The sequence below is a fragment of the Rhinatrema bivittatum genome, chromosome 8 (assembly GCF_901001135.1).
Source record: "Rhinatrema bivittatum chromosome 8, aRhiBiv1.1, whole genome shotgun sequence".
NCBI lineage: Eukaryota > Metazoa > Chordata > Amphibia > Gymnophiona > Rhinatrematidae > Rhinatrema > Rhinatrema bivittatum.
This window is the reverse complement of record NC_042622.1, coordinates 186,628,044-186,651,670: the sequence shown is the minus strand read 5'-3', so window position 1 is coordinate 186,651,670 and position 23,627 is coordinate 186,628,044. Positions and strand designations below refer to the sequence as shown.

General features: G+C 43.7%; 1 protein-coding gene across 1 annotated transcript in view; it reads right to left on the bottom strand.

The window, feature by feature from the left end:
- Window positions 1–10,251: 10,251 nt before the first annotated feature.
- Window positions 10,252–23,627, bottom strand: part of SPNS3 (sphingolipid transporter 3 (putative)) — an 82,674-nt gene continuing 69,298 nt past the window's right edge. The window contains exons 10-12 of the mRNA XM_029614030.1: window positions 22,144–22,242; window positions 13,881–14,052; window positions 10,252–10,779 (exon numbers count right to left, since the gene is read on the bottom strand). Of these exons, the coding sequence (XP_029469890.1) occupies window positions 10,715–10,779; window positions 13,881–14,052; window positions 22,144–22,242 (336 nt within the window). The 3' untranslated portion in view covers window positions 10,252–10,714. The remainder of the gene's footprint in view (window positions 10,780–13,880; window positions 14,053–22,143; window positions 22,243–23,627) is intronic.

Below are 23,627 nucleotides of genomic sequence, written 5' to 3'. Positions count from 1 at the left end.
CACGGCATCACACCGAGGTCATCGTATTGTCAAGAAGACCAATGATGGAATTCACTGTTTGGGGCAAAGCTTAACTCGAAACAGTGATATCACTCACATCAGAAGTCTTAGCCGAGGGCTGGCCTGGTGGCTATGCTGCACCCTTCCAAGTGTAAGATCCCCTTACTAAAAACATTCTTACATTTTCATTTTCATAAATATGGTAGTTTCCTCCTGTTCCTTTGGGCCTCCAACTCAGGGGGAACCAGGGTTGGGATCTGGCATGGTTATTTTGCAACCACCTGGGAATTATTTCCCCCTATTTTAATATCCCCTCTCAAATTACTTGGGTTCAGTCATTGCAGTGAAGGTTCTGGGCTGGGGGCCATGCACCAGGGCTCCTTCTGGAACCTTGCACTTATAGGCACTAAATCTGGTCACTGGATGTTGCTATTGTGTGATGACGTGGGCTTCTTCCTCCAGGAGGATGGGAGAGCTGTGTCTACAGCATTCCCAACCCTCGTTGACCTGAAGACCAGAAGACCAGGGCCAAGAATTGAACCCAGATCCCTCTGCATGGCAGTGCTGTGCACTGCCACCGAACCATCAGGCTGGCCCCCTCCCCCATATCATTTAACAAATTCAGAAATGTATATGAATTACTTTAATGGGGCTGTCGATCCCCAGGCCTTGTACACAGTAAAAGAAACAGTGCCAGAGGGAGCTGCCAATAGCATTAATGCAACATTTCCGCTCAGGATTCTTTGTTCTACAGCTATTATGATGCTGCAAAAGGACTTTGGAGATTACGCTGGTATTTTAAACACTGGTTTGCAGCTTTTAGATCTAACAATTAGAATCTAAATACTTAAGTTCCATAACTGAACCACACATTCTAATGAGAGTAAAGTACTGGTTTGGCTAATCCTAGTGGCTTGGTGGAGCTGTTGCAACTAGTGTTCATGTGCCACATGTTTTCACAAAAATAGAAACAGACGCTTTTTAAAAGAGAAATCAATGGAAGACTGGGATAGAAAAAAAAAATACCAGTGAAGCCGTACAGCCTAAATATTCTCACTCGTAACCTCTGATTCTCACCCTCTAGAAGACAGTGTTTGAGACATACTCAGCTCATAGGCTAAACACCTAATCATGAAATGCAATTTGAACAGCAACCTTCACAAGTTATTTTGTCAATTCAGCAGCTTTTAGTTCCTTGTGATACTCCTTATTGTATTTCCAAATCATCCACGGACTTTTTCTTCTTGGTATCTGGAGATTATACTGCTTCCACAATGTGCCATGCAAGATAAGGTGGGAAAACACCAAGAAAACTGCAGATCTAGAGTTGGTTTCCACCAAATCTTGAGTCCTGTGACCAGTTTATCATCAGTGAGGGAAGCTAGGTGGGCTCTCTGCTCCATTTGTCCGGCGAGGTGCTTGTACATGTGCCCTTCTCCCCTCCATCGCCAACTCCAGACTCTACGCTTTCTGTCTTGAGGCACCATGTGACTGCAGTGGCCTTCTTGAGTTGGTGCATCTGGCTCTGTCTCTGGCCATATTCAAGTCCTGCTTAAAGATCCACCTCTGAGACTGCTTTTAAAGTCAAAAACCCCGACTCTTCCTGATCTGGGCCCTCTCGCATTAAGCAAGAATTGTACTTAAGTGATTGCTAGAAGTTATTGGAGAAGGGACGGTGTTTTATATATCTGACCAGCACTCCATATGTGTAGTAGCTCTACAGAAAGGTTAAGTAGCAGTTGCAGCACTTGGTTGGAAAGCTGGAAACCTCTTGAATCCTACCATGGCTCCACCATTGACCCTTTGTGTGATCTTGAACAAGATTCCACCATTTGTTTTGTTGCCTTCTCCTGGGTCTTCACCAACACATAAAGAGCTAACCATGGGTAGTTTTAAGAAGGATGGAATTGGAGCACTAATGTCTTTTTTTTTTTTTTCAGCCAACTAGGTACATTTTCACCTCCTTCTGTCTCAGTTGGGGAACACTTTTCATCCTTTTTAACCCAACCAGCAGGAAGGGGTAAGTGGGGGCCACAGAAGGAAGTCACCAGCATAGGTGATATCAAGCTGCCCCTCAGATGCATGAGAAACTAACGTTAAAAACAAAATCTGTGATGTCATCTTTTATGTGACCCGGGCATTAGTTCAGCTTTAATTCAGTTGCAAGTGATTGGCGATGTCTGCTCAGCCCTGTGTTCTCGTTCCTTTGCCTATTCTGCCTAGCACATTTCTGACTGTAACTGACCCAGCCCTTTGCTCCTGGAAGGCTGAGGTGCACTCGGAGATGGATTGTGAGACGCCATCTGCAGTTTTCTTAAGTCTGGTCACTTTCCTTCTTTTCTGCATTTTCTGTGCCCTTCCTTGCATGCAGCATCAAATCCTGGACGGCTCAAAGAGAAGAGATAACAGAACCACTCTTCTCCCCGGCCTCAGCCAATGGGCCTGGCTCCCCATTATCCGAGCTCTGCAGACAGATCACCCTTTTCAAAAACAATGACTCCGGCAGCAGAGAGAGATATCTCCAGATGCACCTGCAACCGCGCACTGCTGTGTTCAGAAGTCCCCCGAGCCGTGGCAGACTCCCAAGGCATAATGCAGTGCCACAGGGGAGCATCCATCAGTACTCTGAATCAGGAGGCGCCTGGGCAGTCCCGAACTGTTTCATTTCAGCTACATTTACAGAAGGATTCAGGTTGAGCTGGCTTCGGTCTCCGGCCTGTCATCTGCTTGCTTGCACTTAATAGCTCATTCAGGCATATTTTAAAAGTGCGGGGGATTCTAATGTGCAACACACATTTTCTGTTAATTGATATATATAGATTGTGTCAAACTGGAACAAGACGAAGAGATTACTGGAAGCAGGTCGGTTGCAGAACCCGGGAACAGAGTCAACGCACATTCAAATGCTTTTGTGAGTGCAGTCAAAGCCACCCTCAGTGATGCCTGTGTTTGAGAAAACTGTTGTTTGTTTCCTTGTCGACTTTTATCTCTTTCAAATTGAATTATTTAAGCATATACCCTGAAGGAAAAATAATTCTGGGACATCAAAAGCAGCGTCCTTGGTTGCAGGAAGACCTGCGTATCTGTCACTGGCTTAAAAGCCATTGAACACTTTTTTCCAATGGCTCAGAATATCAGAAGGGGTAGATACCGGTATTTCTAATCTCTTTATGTAATGATTTCTGTAAGCTTATTTGATTAGCAAACATAATCAGAGCCTTCTATTCAAAAGATCTAGGCATCTAACTTCAAAAATAAGGTGTCTAGATCTGGCCAATAGAAATGTACCCCTTACTGCGGCCCTAACTTTATGTGCCTTGAAAGTGAGCAGGGATAGGGTAAGGGCCAGGTCAGAGGAGTGAAGCTAAGAGTTCAAAAGTTAGGCCCTAGCATTTATATTCAGCCCAAGTTAATAATCCGCGTAAAACTGATGGAATAGTGGCGCATAAACCAGATGCCTACCTTAGGTCCCTAAATGTTGGTGCTGGGCATCCTCTGAAGATACTCAGGTTTGTATCATTATGAAAAGATGAATCTCATTTTTTTCTTTCCCAAGACCCTGAGTTAAAGACGCCCCACTGCAACACTCAGGGGCTGCTCTGAGATTTCCAGCAATCAAAATACTGAAAAACAGCAAAAGCACCTAAACAAAATATGAAAAAAAGGCTGGGATAAATGCTGCTTTCCACAATGGGTCTTTGGACATTTTGATTGACTGATTCTTTTGACCAAGAAATAGGGATTTCTTTTTATTTATTTCTTTTTTATTTCTATTGCTGGATTAAAGGATGTAAGTAAGGTGAAGAGTCAAAACATGGCTCAGCCTGTGCTGCCCTCATGATTTATAATTTAGGGAGTCCCAGCCAGCCCTGCCCATTTTGCAGAGAAGCAGAAACAAAGGAATGCACCTACCCAAATCAAGCCAATTGCTGTCTTCCAAGCCTACACACACACGCACAGACGCACACATGCACACATATACGCATACACACACACATGCATACACACACACACACGCACGCACATGCACACACACACACGCACACACACACACATACACGCACATACACACACGCACTTATACACACATGCACACACACACATGTCCACACACGCACATACACACGCGCACACACACACACACACGCACATACACGCGCACACACACACACGGCCTGATTCATGGAGGTCTTGTCCCATAGGTACAGAATGGAAGAAATGCCCTGGGCTGGATTTTCACAATAATTCAGCTATCCAGCTATGGACCCTTTGAAAATTCTCCCTAATCGACCAGCTAAATATAGAAAGCTGTATTCAGCTGCTCAAATTCGGGGGGTAGTGGCTTGGGCTGGAGGAGATAACTCAGCCGGCTAGCGCTGATTTCCAGAGCTAGCCGGCTAACTTGCACGGGAGAAACCTGACTTAACCAGCTAGATTCAGACAACATTTCAGCGACAACTAAGCAGGTAGGGCTGCGGACAAAAATGGCCGTAAGCTTAGCTAAAACATGGCCAGCTAAGTCGCCACTCGGCAGTTTACTGGAAATCGGCCCTTCTGTGGATCAGGCCCCCATAAGCCATAATATGAATTTGGGAATGCAATTAGTGGGAAAACAACCCAATGCAACTGACAGGCAATTTACACAGCTCTCGCACACCAGCATGTCCCCCTGGCCATGCAATTGGCGGTTTATGATTTATTTCTGAATCACCTCTTCCCGACTGCCTTCTGTTTCAGAGAAGGACCTTTATGATATCAGGCTCTGCACAACAGCAATTTCGGCTTGCAGCAGAGAGGTCTCGAAAAGTTGAAGCAGAGCTGGCTTATGGTACATCTCACAAAGTGGCAATTCGGCTTTTCCAATACCCAATCATGCTGTCCTGTGAAATTGCTAAAATGATGCAGTGTGAGGACAAGGATTATAGGACATTATGGGAGTGGCTCATTAACTGCAGGTAGTGCTAGAATTTAATTGAGAATTAAATCTGAGGAGCTCATATAGGAAACTGAAAAAAAAAATAAATTCTCTCTGTTATACTGGGAGCTTAGATAACATTTTTGCTCTGATAATGGAGTAGGTGTGGTGTTCAGTCCTCTCTGGGGAAACCCATTAACCATCTGCTTCAGTACTACCAGTTCGAACCTGAATTAATGTAGAACTCCGTGGGCAGTGCTTTTATAGCATGTTTTCTATATATCCATCCTGCTGGGTTAATGGGAAAAGGGAAAACGCCCAGGTGTCCACTCTGCACTCTTAAGATGGGCTCTTAACACAATCTGCTGAGTAAAGGATAAGGCAGCTACTCCCCATGGCTCTCATGCCAGGTGCATCTGTCAGGAAGGGCAAAAGGTTGCTTCTCTAGATGCCTAGGCTGGCTGATTGAAGAGGATTTACAGGAACAATTTGGAGGGTCATATATAAACGAAGGATATTGGAATGATGCCATTTAGCTTTGCTCCAGGGTACGGCCCCCTTGCCTTGCAAAGCTATCCCATAAAGCAGGGAATGGTACATTCCGGTTACCCCTCTGGAACGTAGGGAGATGTGCAGAGAATTGTGGGTAGTCAAGAGAGGGAAGGGGAAAGGAGAAGAGAGAGAGAGAGATCTCTCCTAAAAGGCGAAAGGAGAGGGAGCGAAGCTGGGGAAGCTGGAGGGGCCCAGGTTTGTTTGTGGACTGAGCTACCGTACATAAGACCCTGACTCATCCTCTCATAGGACCAGCGAGTAAGCTCCATAGAGCGAAGTGTGTCCGACCTAGAGGATTCTGTCAGGGGAAGAACGAGAACATTCCTGTGTTTTTCAGAGGTGGCAGGAAGATGCCACCCTCCTGGAGAAAGCCTCCTAGGGAGGACTTTGTGAGCAACCTTTCAGTGGCACCTGTTGTCAGCTATAAAAATTAAGAAAGGGTGGAAAGTCTGCCCTCAAGAGAAGAGGATCTCACTGGAAGAAGAAGAAATATTCTAGCTTGAGGCCTTTGGCTTGGAGTAGACATAAATAGATTGTTTTCTCCTACTATCTGCCGTAAAATTACTCCAAAACAAAGCAAATCCCTTGGAAACAGCAGCATATCAAGGGACGTGAAGTTACTCGTTCTTGTAGCAAGCACAGACTTTTTCCCCCGCGTTCAGTAAAAATTTTATGAGGCTGAGGCAGGCCCTGAGCCAGCCTGAAGAAAACCTGACTACGCCAGAAAAGACACCACACCCGTGCACGAAGAGGGAAAAAACAGACTTTCTACTTCTTCACTTGCAAACCCCTAACAGCTAATATTATTAGAAGAAAGTAGATTAAGCAGAGGGTAAATTGCAGGCAAATTTGTAAAAATAAATTTATACTAAATGCATCAGGATTAGATAGGCTGGATTTCAAACCTCATTCATGTACAATGGTTTCAGCAATTATGAAAGCAGTTCCCAGAGCTTCAAATCATCCATACTACTGTAAGGCAATCTGGATCTCCCTGAATGTTTCCTGGCATCCGCCCAGGGAAGACAAATTCGGCGTGGCAACAGCTCCATCCTGAATTTTGCAAGGTGTTGACAAGAGGAGCCTTGGAGAAAAGAAGAATGCTTTTGCACGTATACGTGCGCAAATCGCCGTGCGTGGTTTTACCACACTATTTTATAACCCACGTGTATCACAAAATATGCGTGTATTATAAAAAATGCGTATCTTTACCCCACCACACATGCGCGTGTGTATACTTACGCACGAATACATGCAATGCATTGCAAGGGAGTATTTCAGTGCATTGAATGCAGGTACTTTTCCTACCTATTTTTAAAATATATGTGCATAGATCTTATGCACGAAAATAAAGTGCGACTTACATAAACCGGGGTTTGCACATATATGGGGGTACATTTTACAACAGGCACGCATAAGTGAAATTACCAGTTTTACCAATTAGTCCACCAGTTCACCCAGTCCAACTCCATGTCATGGAGACCCTCCTGGTTCTTAAGCCTGATCTCTCCCCCCCCCCCCCCCCCCAGTTCACCCAGGCCTCCCACCTGGCCAATAGCTCACAATAAACAAGTCTAACATCAATGATGCCAGATAATTAGCAGGTATAAAATTATACGAGCAAGTTGCCAAATGTGTGTGTGCGTGTGTGTTTTAAAATAGCAGCTTAGGCACGTAACTGTTGGCCCCACCTTCTGAATGCCCCTGAACCATCCCCTATTTTACACACTTATATATGCACGCAAAACATATAGTACACTACGCATGTACTTTCAACGTTTATAAAATACTGACTATGCAAATGCAGGCTTCTTACATGTGTATATGCTTTTACGTTGAACTCTTTGAAAATTATCTCTGCAGTCTTCACATCTTTAATGTGCACAAATAAACAGCTACACCAAATGCTGCTTTTTACTATGCCTTTGTTTTTATTTTTGTAGTTTAGGGTTTTTTTATATTATTTTTTCAAATGCTTTGTCTCACTTTTGCCCAAATTTTTGATGGCCCGCACACGCAAATACCAGTAGTTATGGGCGTGGCTGGGCCATGCGTGCACCAAGTGCATTTTAGAAAGGGCCCAGCCACGCGCATAACCCCCGACATGCCACAAGTGCCAGGCCATCAAAAAGGGATGGGCCGGGGCGGGGAGGGGGCCGGCTGGGACAGCGGCCAGCGCGCAGAACTTACTTCATCTATTCAGATGGAGTAAGTTCCAAAATTTAAAAAAATAAAGGTAGGGGAAGGGGTTTTAGGGATCGGGGAGGAGAGGGGAAAAGGGAGGCATGTTGGTTTTGTTTTTTTTTAATTCTCCCCCCTGCGCACTCGAGTCCTGACCCGCCCGCAAATTTCTTGCGCGGATATTAAAATCCGGCACGCATGTGCGAGCGGGAACCGTATTTTATAACATGCACACGCCAGGAACCGCGCGCACATGGACGCACTTGCGCTTCTTTTAAAATCAGCCCAGTAGTGTCTACAACTTCTGACAGGACCTGAATAGCTGGCTTTCAGCTTTGTTCCCAGAATGTAGCCTGTGGTGCAGGGAACAGGAGGGAAGATGATGAGGCTGGAGTAGAGGGAGCAAATTACAGTTACTCTGCTCTCAAATCTAGTCCCTTTCTTCCTGTTGTTTTCCCCTTCCCTCCCTGCCCAAGCAGGTACATGGAACAGGAGAGGAGGGAGTGAGGCTGGAGCAGACAGAACAGAATTTCTAATGTGTGGTCTCTTATCCTGCATATGGTGAGGGTCTGTGTTCTGCATTCTGCTAATGTATAATTACTGTGAAGTTATCTGTAGCAGTCTGACTTGTTCTGTTTTTGCAATAGGAGGTGTGCTATATATGCAAGGAATGCATTTATTGCTAGGTTTTGTTTTACTTCACAGAATGCCTGCTAATGGTCTCTGGCTTCAGTTAAACTGCACCTATTAACCATCCTTTGAGACTTTTAATATTTCCCCTCATTCTCTCCAAGTACTTATTTATCTTGTCTGTCTGTCTTGACTAGGTTGTACGTTCCTTGGAGCAGAGACTGTCTCTTTGAGTTAGCAAAGAAGTCTATGAAGAGGTTCCAGGTGATTCAAAATTCAGGTGCCCGACTGGCTTTGATTGGACAGAACATATCTCTCCAAACTTGGTTGGTTGGCATTTGCTTCCAGTTTAATCCAGCATTATGTTAAAAGTGTTGACTTTGATTTACATGGTTCTCCATAATATGGGCCCACAATATCTGGTGGTTAAGTTGAAGGCTTATACCCCATGCAGAGCTTAATGCACCCAAGAAGGAAATATTTTGGAGTTGCCTTTGATTAAGAAGACGCAATCAATGAGATTTATGAATCAAGCATTTGTATTTGCCATCCCTTGTCTAAGTAAACTGGGCCTAGCTAAGCACTGCCTCTCTTTCTCTTACCTCTCCCTTTGGGTGGGACCTAAGGAGTTGAAGACGTTGTATCAGCTCAGGCTACACGCTTTCCTCCCATAGCACACCCCCTATCAATAAGTATTTTTAGTGACGAGTACCATGAGCAGTCGTGTTCCTACATGATTAACTAGAGAGGTAATAGAGAGAGGAAAGGACTAAGGGGAAAAGGCCAAAATGCAAAGAAGATACAGAGGAACAAGAAATAGACAGAAACAGAGTAACACAAGCAAGAAAAACCAATCAGAGTGATAGCTTGAAGGGCCAAGACTGGAAGGTGGTAGAATAACCACAAGGAGAGTTAACAAAGGAGGAGGCTAGGTGAGAAAAGACAGATGCATAAAAAATGATCCATAGGTAGAAAACTGGAAGGCGAAGAACTAAATAGGCAAAACAATCAAGAATCAATGGCAGAAATACTACAAACATTTGAAAAATACTTTCGTTTTTGTTTGCAGAACATGAACAGCATTAGACATTTTCAAAACTCTTTAAAAGACTGAATTTGATTAAAGAAACAAACAGGATCCTGCCCCTTGAAGCAGCGTTCCGGCTCTCATCGTGCTGGACTCCTGCCCTAACTAATACAGCTTCTGTAAGAACCAAGTGGGGTCATTAATTAAGTCAATAAAATAAATGTGTTATAAAACTACCTAGTCTGGGTGTAGTTGTTTCAAAGTTAGTCCCTTACTGCAACTACTAGAGATATATGCAGCTCTGTACAAACACACTTTGAAGACAGTCCCTGCTCTGTACAGTTTACAGTCTATTCAAAGACTAATGAGAGACTTAGGGAATTTCATTTATGATGGAAAATGGTTTAAACCAATAAGGATATGATCAGGAGAACCAGGTGGTAATATTTAAAAGAAGTCTCAAAAAGATGGGCTTTTAGCTAGGATTTGAATAAGGCCAGAGATGGACCATGACGCAACAACTCAGAAAGCCTGTTCCAGGCATACAATGCAGCAAGGTACAAAGCGTGGAGTCTATTACACATGTTAAAGTCAAAATGTTACCCCGAATGGGCACAATCATAGCTTTATCTTTGTTATGTGGCTAACCAATAGATTTCCTGCAGACTGACCCAAGGCGAACCTTGTATGTCCATCCAAATACTCTTGTGGCTCAATCTACTATTATTCTTCCTTATGTGGTAGAATGCCAACAGTGATGAGACAAATTGCATCAACTCTCAATACCTTCTTAAAGTGTAACATTTCTTTATAATTACTGTTGGGAGAATTCCTGGGTTTCCTCCCTGGCACATACTTGCTATAAATACAGTGCCGGGTTAGGTTTGAAATGCTTTCCTACATCCAAAGTGAACAGGCAGAAGGCAAAGGTATGCAATATGACAACTCAAGATGACTGTGTGTTTATTCATCTCCATATTTTTTTTCACCAACCTATGACCTCATTCCTTGACCTGACCGCAACTTCTAATGTTTACTGCTGTGATCAGAAAGGTGTGGTAATATTGTACATCCAGATGGGCAAACCAGGAACAAAAATACCTTCTTGATTGCAAAATCATAATGCCCAAAAATGACATCATTCATTCCGTAAATAGGTAGGATGATTATGAAGTCTTAGATTTAAAGTAGGATGTCTTGAGGAAAGCAAGAGAATTGACAGATGCCTCTCCTAAGTGCCTGAGGCAACAGCCCAGATTTCTCAGACAGTGGTACAGGTTCGTTCACTAGCTTTTCCGTGTAATAATGTCACCATGTCAAAAGTCTCAGCCTTTGTCTTTCTATTCCTGTACTACAGATGTTTCCGTCAGCTGTTGTAGCTTCACCAGACAGATTGTGGTCAGACTTGATTACTCTCTAGATAAGTCACCCTGAAGAGACTCTTCATGGGGAACAAAGGCCTTGTTCTCAATACCTGCAGAAAAAGGTAGAGTCTGAGGTCAGACCAGGAGTTAGGTCAACCGGGAGAGAATTTTCAGGGCAAATAAGCTTCTGCATGGAAGAAATAAAAAGGATCAATGCCAGATACATTTTGGAAAGTCTAAGAGTGAGAAGGCCGCTTTCAAATTACTACAAATAGAGCCTGCTACATTGAAATGGGGAATTCAATTCTAATTCATCTGGGGCCATCAGGTTAGGCGCATTAAAGCAGGAGAAAGGTGCTTCTTGTCGGGATACTCACCTGCAGCCAAACGGCTGCAAGGTTATAGTCAAAAGTTGTAGGTTATCCTGTAGAGCTCCTTACATCATAAGAAATCATCCTGCCTCACCTCCCAACTCAACATGCATTTACATTTCAAATGGAGCAAGACGAGGAGTTTAAAAACCCAAACCAAGGCAGAACCTTGTTTTTCCAATTATTAAACCCCAAAAAATCGAAGTTGCAAACTACAATACCTGCCCCCCACAATACACACATCCAAGATCCATCGTGAGGGCTCTTCCAGAACCCCTTAATATACTCTGTCCTTTCTCAGATTAGTATTGGACCTTTGTCTAATTTAACCTTGCTTCCTTCCCTACCTCCCTTCATTACAGCACATCTGCCTAGAACAATGGGAGACCCCCAGCCAGTCCCGTTTTCAATATATATACAATGAATATGCATGAAATTTGTGTGTTCTGCTTCCTTTGCAAGCAGTTTCCTTCATGCATATTTGTTGGGGATATCCTGATAACCTGACCGTCCAGGGGTCTCCCAGGTTTGGGAACAACCCTAGAAGATACTGCATGCTGTTGCCCACTAAAGAGATGCCATTCCCATGGACCATCTGACGACACCTGAGTTTATCTCAGGCAACTCCACTCTTTCACTGAAGCTTCCCATGTGTTGCCCACAGTTTTTCACATATTCTTTCCAAAATCTGCAACCTTAGAGTAATCTGTGCTTTTCTCACCTACTACAGCAAGTTTCTTATGGTAGTAACTGCTGCACCATCCTGGTTACCCCTAAGCCTTATGTTAAGGGCAGTAATATTAAAAATCTAAATCAAACAGCTGTCAAACCCACAATAAACTTACTGCTAGCAACGTTTTTACAGGTGAGCAGCCTTCTTGATAATTCAGACAGTGCTGCTTGAAGGAGTTTTGCTTTTGGATTTGGCCATAGAAGCAGTCCTACGCTGTTTCCCTAATGTCTGCGTATCAGTACTCTGGACCGTAAAAGTCAGGGACCAGCATTGGCTGTCGTCTGAATCCATTTCCTCTTTATTTCCCCCGCTGTCGAAGCAGAGAGCGTTAAAATCATGTAAACTAATTGGTTAAGAGTAGTAATCCCCATGCCTTCTGTTGCTCCATGCTGGGTTACTTACCATGCACCCTTTCTTTAATTTCCAACTCCAGCTTTTAGGGATCCACTGTGTTTATCCCATGCCTTTTTGAATTTGTTTAATTTTCGTCTTCACCACCTCTTTTGAAGAGCATTCCAGGCATCTACCACCCTCTCTCTGAAGAAATATTTTCTGACATTGGTTCTCAGGCGTCCCTCCTGAAGTTTCATATTGTGACCCCCTGGTTGTATTTTTTGCTTTCCTCCAGAAAATATTCGAGGGTCATGCATTATTAAAACCATTCAGGTATCTGAAGGTCTGTATCATACCTCCCCTGCACTTCCACTCTTCCAGATTCTTAAGCATTGTCCTCCGATACAGACCCCACACCATTTTGGTCTCATACTATACTGAAAACAAGAGTTTCAGTATGAGACGTTTACGATGCCAATAATTCAGTATGTGACCCAATGTAAAGGCACTCGGGCAATGAATTCTCTGGAGATAAACCTGTGAAGCATTAAAGGTGCCCAGCTGCAGAGCTGCATCATAACTTTGCTGCACAGCTAAACGCAGGTAACATGCTGCAATAACTCAGCATGCGGTTTACAGCTGCGAGGAGCAGCATGGCTCCCCTGTCACAACTTCATGGCAGTTTAGAGCGCTATATGAAATGTGCAAAGGAGGTAAATAAACACCAGGGTCCATCACATTTAACTGATGGATGGAGCAATATATTTGAAATGTGAATGCATGCGTGGTAATGTTTTTTAATTTTAATCTGCTTTCTCTTTCTTGCTCATTGAGAACCAGTGCTGGAATGCTGATACTATGAGCCTTTATTTATAGCTATCCGGGGACTTTTTTCTCCCTATTTTCACAGAAACACCTCCCCCCCCCCCCCCCTGCACTCATCATTACAGCAATTGTCCTGAGGCCGGGAATTATGCACCAGGGCTCCTTCCGGAATCCTGTATCATGGGCTCTAATCCCGGCCATCGGGTGTCACCCTTAACAATGACTAGAAATCCCTTCTCCCCCAGAGGCTGTGGTGAGGCCTGGATTTTGGGATAGGCAATGTAGGCAACTACTTATGGTGCCAAATTCTGTAGGTGCTGCCGGCATGGAGCAGAAAATAAACTGCCGGCTGTGATGGCGAGCTGGCGCTCCTCCCCTCTCAGCCAGTGCTCGCAGAAGCAGCAACAAAACAAAAAAGAAATTAAAGTCATTGCAAGGCCTGCAAACTGGTGCATTCTCACAGGCCCTGCAGCAGCCACATCCCTCAGGCAGGTTTCTATGGTAACGGATGCAGAAGAAGAGGCGGGGATATCTCACAGCCTGTGAGCACACGCCATGCCCCGCGCTGAGGTCCTTTTGTCTTGCTGCTGCTTCTGCAAACACTGACAGAGAGGTAAGGAGGGAGGATGTGTGAGGGGGAACGAGAGGAGAGGAAGATCCAGGCAGGGACACTCAGAAATGCGCCTGGGGATGCCCTATCCTCTGCCCAGGGCTTGCGGGTGCTGGAATTTTAAACCCGGCCCTGCCTGTGAATGGGGCTCAATCCCATCTTCCGCTGGCCGGGGGTGTGGATGAGCTGACCCAAGAGTTGAACTGGGGACCCCCCCCCTGAGCGGCAGCACTGCTGCCAAACTGTCTGGCCGGGCCGCATGCATGGCGACCTTTTGTTATAGTTTCTTCACCCACTGCAATGAGAGAACACAAAAGAAATATAAGAGCGAGAAGGGACCTTCAACACGCTGTTTGGCTTTCTTGCGGTCTTCCTCGATGTAGAGAGCAGTCATGAGGAAAGCACCTCCACCAAGGACACCGACGAATGGGCAGACCATAAAGCTGTACTGCAGGCTCTGGAACTCCCTTAGGTCCAAGTCTCCTTTGCTGTCTTGAATCACATCAGAGATCTGAAGGGAGAAAGGAAAGCTTCAGGGGCTGAGGCTTCACCCTATGGCATGACTGGTGGGTGATGCCATCCTGTGGTGTGAACCAACCAAGCGGTTCTTTGCGCATTAACCCCAGTCCTGTTGATCCTCTTTCAAATGGTACATAAAGTGCATTTGCTTCTTTGCATGAAAAAGGAAAGTTTTAACTGAAATGTTTTGTTTACAATTATTAAAATTGTAGTATTAATAATTTGCTGAAAAATTGTTCCTTAGTGTGCCTGTACCAAACAGGGTTCCCAGTTATTCAGTATTAATGCCCCAAGAGAGGATCATTTTCATAGGGTTATATGAGAGCAAAGATGTTTACCTGCGTAAACATGGCTTTGGAGTATTTGGCACCCTCTTCCGTGCTGGTAAAAGTGCGCACGCTGGTTCACAATGTGCAGACTTTACCCCCCAGAGGGAAGAGGGATAGGAATGTAAGCATCATGATTTCATTTTTGCATCTCCGTGTACACTTTCCCGGTGGGCACTTTTGCGCCTGCAGTGTATATGCTCTGGCAGAATTTCAAAGGGAAACTCCCTGGAGAGTTTCCCTTAACAACATAAGAAATTGGCATGCTGGGTCAGACCAAGGGTCCATCAAGCCCAGCATCCTGTTTCCAACAGAGGCCAAAACCAGGCCACAAACACCAAGAAGATCCCATGCTACTGATGCAATTAATAGCAGTGGTTATTCCCTAAGTAAACTTGATTAATAGCAGTTAATGGACCCCTCTCCTCCAAGAACTTATCCAAACCTTTTTTGAACCCAGCTTCACTAACTGCACTAACCACATCCTCTAGCAACAAATTCCGGAGCTTAATTGTGCATTGAGTGAAAAAGAATTTTCTCCGATTAGTCTTAAATGTGCAACTTGCTAACTTCATGGAATGCCCCTAATCCTTTTATTATCTGAAAGTGTAAATAACCGATTCACATCTACTCGTTCAAGACCTCTCATGATCTTAAAGACCTCTATCATAGCCCCCCTCAGCCGTCTCTTCTCCAAGCTGAACAGGCCTAACCTCTTCAGCCTTTCCTCATAGGGGAGCTGTTCCATCTCCTTTATCATTTTGGTTGCCCTTCGCTGTACCTTCTCCATCGCAACTATATCTTTTTTGAGATGCGGCAACCAGAATTGTACACAGTATTCAAGGTGCAGTCTCACCATGGAGCGATACAGAGGCATTATGACATTTTCCGTTTTATTAACCATTCCCTTCCTAATAATTCCTAACATTTTGGGGTTTTTTTACCGCTGCAGCACACTGAGCAGACGATTTTAAAGTGTTATCCACTATGATGCCTAGATCTTTTTCCTGGGTGGTAGTTCCTAATATGGAATCTAACATTGTGTAACTACAGCAAGGGTTATTTTTCCCTATATGCAACACCTTTCACTTGTCCACATTAAACTTCATCTGCCATTTGGATGCCCAATCTTCCAGTCTTGCAAGGTCCTCCTGTAATGTATCACAATCCACTTGTGATGTAGCTATTCTGAATAATTTTGTATCATCCGCAAATTTAATAACCTCACTCGTCGTATTCCTTTCCAGGTCATTTATATATATATTGAAAAGCACTGGTCCAAAAACAGATCCCAGAGGCACTCCACTGTTTACCCTTCTCCACTGAGAAAATCAACTATTTAATCCTACTCTCTGTTTCCTGTCTTTTAACCAGTTTGTAATCCACGAAAGGACATTGCCTCCTATCCCATGAGTTTTTAGTTTTCTTAGAAGCCTCTCATGAGGGACTTTGTTAAATGCCTTCTGAAAATCCAAATGCAGTAGATCTACTAGTTCACCTTTATCCACATGTTTATTAACCCCTTCAAAAAAATGAAGCAGATTTGTTAGGCAATTCTTCCCTTGGGTAAATCCATGTTGACTGTGTTCCATTAAACCATGTCTTTCTATATGCTCTATGATTTTGACCTTTAGAATAGTTTCCACTATTTTTCCCAGCACTGAAGTCAGGCTCACTGGTCTATAGTTACTGGGTTTGCCCCTGGAGCCCTTTTTATATATTGGGGTTACATTGGCCACCCTCTAGTCTTCAGGTACAATGGATGATTTTAATGATAGGTTACAAATTTTAACTAATAGAACAGAAATTTCATTTTTTAGTTCCTTCAGTACCCTAGGATGCATACCATCCAGTCCAGGTGATTTGCTACTCTTTAGTTCCTGGTTCACAGTGATTTGGTTCAGTTCATCTGACTCATCACCTTTGAAAACTTTCTCCGGAACTGGTATCTCTCCAACATCCTCCTTAGTAAACACAGAAGCAAAGAATTCATTTAGTCTTTCTGCAATGGCCTTATCTTCCCTAAGAGCCCCTTTAACCCCTCAGTCATCTAATGGTCCAACCGACTCCCTCACAGGTTTCTTGCTTCAGATATATTTTTTAAAGTTTTTATTATGAGTTTTTGCCTCTGTGGCCAACTTCATTTCAAATTCTCTCTTCGCCTGTCTTATCAATGTTTTACACTTAACTTGACAATGCTTATGTTTTATCCTATTTTTTCAGATTGATCCTTCCAATTTTTTAAGGATTTTTTTTGGCTAAAATAGCCTCTTTCACCTCACCTTTTAACCATGATGGTAATCGTTTTTCCTTCCTTCCACCTTTCTTAATGCGTGGAATACACCTGGACTGCACCTCTAGGATTGTATTTTTAAACAATGTCCATGCCTGTTGAACACTTTTAACCTTTGCTGCTGCACCTTTCAGTTTTTTTGTAACTATTTTCCTCATTTTTTCAAAGTTTCCCTTTTGAAAGTTTAGTGTTAGAACTGTAGATTAACTTATTGTCCCCCTTCCAGTTATTAGTTTAAATTTGATCATGTTATGATTACTATTGCCAAGTGGCTCCACCACCGTTACCTCTCTCACCAAATCCTGCGTTCCACTAAGAATTAAATCTAAAATAGCTCCCTCTCTTGTTGGTTCCTGAACCAATTGCTCCATGAAGCAGTCATTTATTACATCCAGGAACTTTATGTCCCTAGCAAGTCCTGATGTTACATTTACCCAGTCAATATTGGGGTAATTGAAATCTTCCATTATTATTGCACTGCCAAACTGGTTAGCTTCCCTGATTTCTCTTAGCATTTCATCATCTGTCTGACCATTTTGTCCAGGTGGACGGTAATATAATCCTATCACTATACTCTTACCCAACACACATGGGATTTCTACCCATATAGATTCTACTGAGCATTTAGTCTCTTGTATGATCTTTATCCTGTTGGACTCTATACTCTCCTGGACATAATGTGCCACACCCCCACCAAGTTGAACTTCCCTATCATTGCGATATAATTTGTACCCTGATATAGCACTGTCCCATTGGTTATCCTCCTTCCACCAAGTCTCTGCGATGCCAATTATGTCAATCTCATCATTTACTGCTATACACTCTAACTCTCCCATCTTACTTCATAGACTCCTGGCACTGGCATACAGACATTTCAAAGTGTGTTTTTTGTTTGTATTAACAACCTGCTTTTTAATTGTTAGGGATAATTTGGAAATCATTAGCTTCGGTGATTTTTTACATATAGGCACATGGACTATGTTAGCTTTTATTCGAACCTCTCTGTTGGAATGCCGTAACTCTCCTGTTTCATTAGTAGCCTTCAAGGATACATTTCTCCGAACCATGCACTGCTAAGTGACTGTCAGCTTTCCCCCTTGTTCTAGTTTAAAAGCTGCTCTATCTCCTTTTTGAAAGTTAGTGCCAGCAGCTTGGTTCCACTCTGGTTAAGGTGGAGCCCATCCTTTCGGAAAAGTCTCCCCCTTCCCCAAACGTTTCCCCAGTTCCTTCCAAAACTGAATCCCTCTTCCATGCACCATCATCTCATCCACACATTGAAACTCTGGAGCTCTGCCTGCCTCTGGGGACCTGCACGTGGAACAGGAAGCATTTCAGAGAATGCTACCCTGGAGGTTCTGGATTTCAGCTTCCTACCTAAAATCCTAAATTTGGCTTCCAGAACCTCTCTCCCACATTTTCTTATGTCGTTGGTGCCCACATGTACCATGACAGCTCCTCCCCAGCACTGTCTATAATCCTATCTAGGTGACACATGAGGTCTGCCACCTTCGCCCCAGGCAGACAAGTTACCAGGCAGTCCTCAAGTCTACCAGCCACCCTGCTATCTACATTTCTAATAAGATTTGGCTTCCAGAACCTCTCTCCCACATTTCCTATGTTGTTGGTGCCCTCTGTGAGGGCATAGGCAGCAGCAGGTGCAGGATTAGTATCATGCAGTGATTAACCATTGAAAATGCACCACACTGTGCACCTGCTCCTTCCCGGCAAAGAAAATGCTTAATAATCTAGCACAGGACTTCTCAAAATTTATCCTGATTACCCTACATCCAGCTTGGCTTTTAGGTTTACCACAATGAATATTCATGAGATAAATGTATGTATACTGGGGACCTACTATATGCAAATATATCTAATGCTTAGTCATTGTGCAGAGTGGAGGAGTAGCCTAGTAGTACAGCAGGCTAAGAACAGAGGAACCTAAAGTATATCAAAAGCAATCAAGAGCTACCGCTCTGTCGCTCTGCAATTCAATAAACCTTTGAATGAATGGTATGTGTGTTGTGAATTAATTTTAATAAAGTAAATACCTACACTATCTGTGGTGAAAACATTTTTTTCATGTGTGTAAATTTTTTTAAAAAATGTTTTATGGAGTCAGAGAAAGGTTTCATACATAGTGTAGGTGCCCCGCACCTCCGTAAGGTGAGCTTATAATCATCAAGGTTGATGATTATAAGCTCACCTTACGGAGGTGCGGGGCACCTACACTATGTATGAAACCTTTCTCTGACTCCATAAAACATTTTTTAAAAACATTTACACACATGAAAAAAATGTTTTCACCACAGATAGTGTAGGTATTTACTTTATTAAAATTAATTCACAACACACATACCATTCATTCAAAGGTTTATTGAATTGCAGAGCGACAGAGCGGTAGCTCTTGATTGTTTTTGTTTAAGAACAGAGGAAGCCAGGGTTCAAATCTCACTACTGCTCCTTGTAACCCTGGGGAAGCCATTTCACCCTCCTATTGCCTCAGGTACCTACCATACCTATATGCCTTGAGCTACTAATAAAAAAGCATGAACTAAATCTAAAATAAATAAAAATAAATTGTTGATAGCCTAGAACCATGGTTCCACCCATCAGAAGACAATCATGGGTCTGAGAGGGAATAGCAGGGTAACATCCTCCTGTATAGTACTGGCTGCATCACTTCACTATCTGGCTTTCACAAGCTGGATAGCTCAGGGGAATGGTTGCAGCTTTATAGAGCCATTCATCTCCAGGCCACTGGGCGGAGTCCTGACTCTTGTTGCCTGTATGGAATGAGAGAGTGATCTCAGTTTAGCTCCAGAGCAGAAGCATTTGTTTCATGGCTCCTGTCACATATGATAGAGGTCTTTAAAATCATGAGAGGTCTAGAACGGGTAGATGTGAATTGGTTATTTACTGTTTTGGATAATAGAAGGGCTAAGGGACACTCCATGAAGTTAGCATGTGGCACATTTAAAACTAATTGGAGAAAATTCTTTTTCACTCAATGCACAATTAAACTTTGGAATTTGTTGCCAGAGGATGTGGTTAGTGCAGTTAGGGTAGCTGGGTTTAAAAAAGGTTTGGATAAGTTCTTAGAAGTCCATTACCTGTTATTAATCAAGTTGACTTTGAAAATAGCCACTGCTATTACTAGCAATGGTAACATGGAATAGACTTAGTTTTTGGGTACTTGCCAGGTTCTTATGGCCTGGATTGGCCACTGTTGGAAACAGGATGCTGGGCTTGATGGGCCCTTGGTCTGACCCAGTATGGAAAGTTCTTATGTTCTTATTCTGCTGCACACTTCATCCCAAACTTGTGACAAGATCACAGTGAGAGAGTTGGAAAGTTACTTCCAAGCATGAAGCTTGTTGTATCTTCCTAAAGCTCCCCTTAAATTTAGTATGAAGTTAAAAAAAAAGATTAACTTTGATTTTTCAATACAGAAAGACTCTCCATCCCTCCCCCCCAATTTTTTTTTTCTATTTAACATCTTTATCTACAGGCTTAACAAATTATTCTACCTTTACGGGGTTATAGTAACAAACATAACACAGGTCTATTCATGTCATCCACCTGTCAGCAAGCTACCCCATGGGTAGACAAGGTAAGAGTACTATGATGTAGTCATATTCAGGAAAAGTTTGCCAGACTACATTTAGACTGGCTGTGAGTAGACACCATAGGGACCGTGTGGCTGCAGTACTGATCCTACTGCATTTAAATATAATGTTGGTCTACAGGACTCATATGAGGACAACAAAGTATATGGGATTATTTCCCCAGAGATTCTACTCCAGCCCTGAGCTGCCCCTTGTTAACTGTAGCACCAGTAGATATGTCACAAAAATTCCCACCAAACCGATCAATAAAAATGACCAATAAAAATAACTGGGTGAGCCAATCTCATTAGGGTAAGAAAATCAGCGAAATCCCTGGCCGTACTTCACACTGGGTTCAGTCAGTGCTAATGCTGTGTCCTTATTTGCTTCAGAATTTGAAGCAAAACTGGTCCTGAAACAATAAGTATTCAATGGGTCTCTGACTGGTTCTCTGTTTTAAGGCCAGGAAGATCCAGTCCTGGTTTTATCCCTCTGCCTTAGGGAGATCAGAACTACATGCAAAAGGGAAAAACCAGGACTGGATTAACCTATCTTGAAAGCAATGGAGCCAAGCCCTCAGGGCAGAGCTTCCCAAACCTGTCCCAGTGACCCCTCCCCCCACATCCAGTTGAAGTTCCAGGATATCCACAAAGAATATGAAAAAGAACAATTTTTATGCATTGAAGATGCAAAAGTTAGGGATTCTGGTGTTTGTGATCTTGACAAGGCAGGATGACAAATTCCAGATTACCAAGCAATTGCTCAGGACCAGCTCATGGTGTCCCAAATGGTAGGAAGTTAGTTGAGAACCATGCTCTGTGGGCGATAATGGTACATCAGTGCCAATTCCTGATACGCAATCTAACCTACAACTAGAAATAGCAATGATAGCTTAACAACTCTTTTAACACTTTCAATATGAGCACAAGCATTCTCTGCACGTGGGAGCTGATCGTACTTTAATCATGCAGACAATCAATTGAATCATTTTGATTATTGCCTCACATTTGAGATGGATTCATGGTGCTAGCTGCTTTACACTTACTGCATTTCTTGGTGGTTCATTTACTTCTTTTTCCTTTTTTTTTGCCCTCCAACTCCTTAACGACTCCTCTGTGATTTATCACCGATTGGTATCATGATAGAGTTAACCTACAAGGGGATGCTATACAGAGGGTCAAAAATAAGTGGCACTGTGGGGGAAAAGCCTGGACACAAAGAAGGCGATTACTGGAAGAAGCTTCCAGAAAATCAAGTTGTATTGTATATACTGGGGTTAACAGTAACAGTTCCTGTCTCATCAAATTACCTTCAGTCTCTTCTGTGAGTGAATGATTGATGCCCATGACAACTGGAAACTAGAGATGCGAATCGTTTTTTGTGTTCGTGTCATTCTTCATTTTTCGGCTGCCGCTGAAAATGTCATTTTTTTGCGGTTCGGGGGTTTTTTTCCGTGAAAAATCGTTTTTTGAGTTAGTGCGCGCTAACTCCCTGTTAGCGCGCACTAACAAAAACCATTAGATTTTGTTAGTTTTTGTTAGTTTTTGTTAGTGCACGCTAACGGGAGTTAGCGTGCACTAATCCAAAAAACGAATTTTCGTGAAAAAATGGGAAAATCCTGATCATTTTTCGGGGTCCCCGAAACATGCCGAATTGGACAATTTCATTGAAATGTTCCAATTCGGAAAAAACGAATGCACATCTCTACTGGAAACAAGCAAGTCTATTCTTCCTTCAAGAGCAAGGCTTGGGTGTGGACAGCTGGTCTTGCTGTCCTTACTTCATGACTATTATTGTATCTGGGTGGGAGGGGGTGCGTGGAGAAGCAGAAGGAGGGGAGGCACAGACAGAGAACTTACAGCTCCAACGAGGTAGGGGCTGACTGCATCTCCAAGCAAGTGGATGACGGTAATCTGCAGGGCTGCAGCAGAGGCTCTGCGAGTCGGTAGCACCACATACTGTAGAAAGAGAAATAAAAAAGAGAGAGATGGGAAGTGCTAAGCGTTTCATCATTTATTTTTAGAATTCAAGCAGGCCGATGGTCCCGTAGAGCTACTGGCCCTCTTGCTGATTACCAATCCATACTAACAGTCCCGGAGAATAGATTAAGGCACTTTGGCTTTGGTGACCGGGACTCTCTACTGCCACTGAGCTGCTGTTGTTGGAGAGAGAGAGAGAGAGAGACATGTGCAGATTGCAGAAATCTTAGATATTTTTACTTTCGGCTACACATTTGCACCAGTCTCCGCCACTCTGTCTGACTCTCAGACAACTAGCAAAGCAACTCACACTGCAACCTAATCTGGCTGACATTGCCCTTATGCTGGATTTATATCCAGTATTGCTTTGAATCTAACCTGTGAGCAGCCTGAGGCCCTCCTGTGCTTTTTCTGCCGGCCATGTGATGCTAGCTGTAAATATTATAACTGTATCTTGCTGTACTGAGTGTGTCCATCATTCTCTGGCTTGCACTGGCCTCTCCTGCCTGTTCAAGGATTGATTTGTTGAGTGAAGTGCCTCCTTCAGTTGGGCTGCAAGGAGGAAGTGAACACCTTCCCGGGTTTTGAATTCAGCTGTGTGCTGTGGGCATGAAACTACCTAGGGATGTAAATTAATTCTGACATTCAGTACTGCAACCAAAGAGAAGTGGCGTCACAAAGGAGACTGGAGAAGATGGATGTATCATGCTCCACGCATCTTCCTCCCCCAGAGGACAGATTCAAGAATTAAACGTGAGAATGGTGTTTCCAGTCTATCCCGCAATTTTCAGCAGAGTTAGTCAGGCTTTACATAAGAACATAAGAAAATGCCATACTGGGTCAGACCAAGGGTCCATCAAGCCCAGCATCCTGTTTCCAACAGTGGCCAATCCAGACCATAAGAACCTGGCAAGTACCCAAAAACTACGTCTATTCCATGTTACCATTGCTAATGGCAGTGGCTATTCTCTAAGGGGCGGATTTTCATACTCCGCGAATAGGCCTACTTTTGTTTGCGCTCCAGGCGCAAACAAAAGTACGCTGGATTTTAGTAGATACGCGCGGAGCCACGCGTATCTGCTAAAAACCTGGATCGGCGCGCGCAAGGCTATCGATTTTGTATAGCCGGCGCGCGCCGAGCCACGCAGCCTACCCCCGTTCCCTCCGAGGCTGCTCCGAAATCGGAGCGGCCTCGGAGGGAACTTCCTTTTGCCCTCCCCTCACCTTCCCCTCCCTTCCCCTACCTAACCCACCCACCCGGCCCTGTCTAAGCCCCCCCCTTACCTTTGTCGGGGGATTTACGCCTCCCAGAGGGAGGCGTAAATCCCCGCGCGTCAGCGGGCCTCCTGCGCGCCGGACGTGAC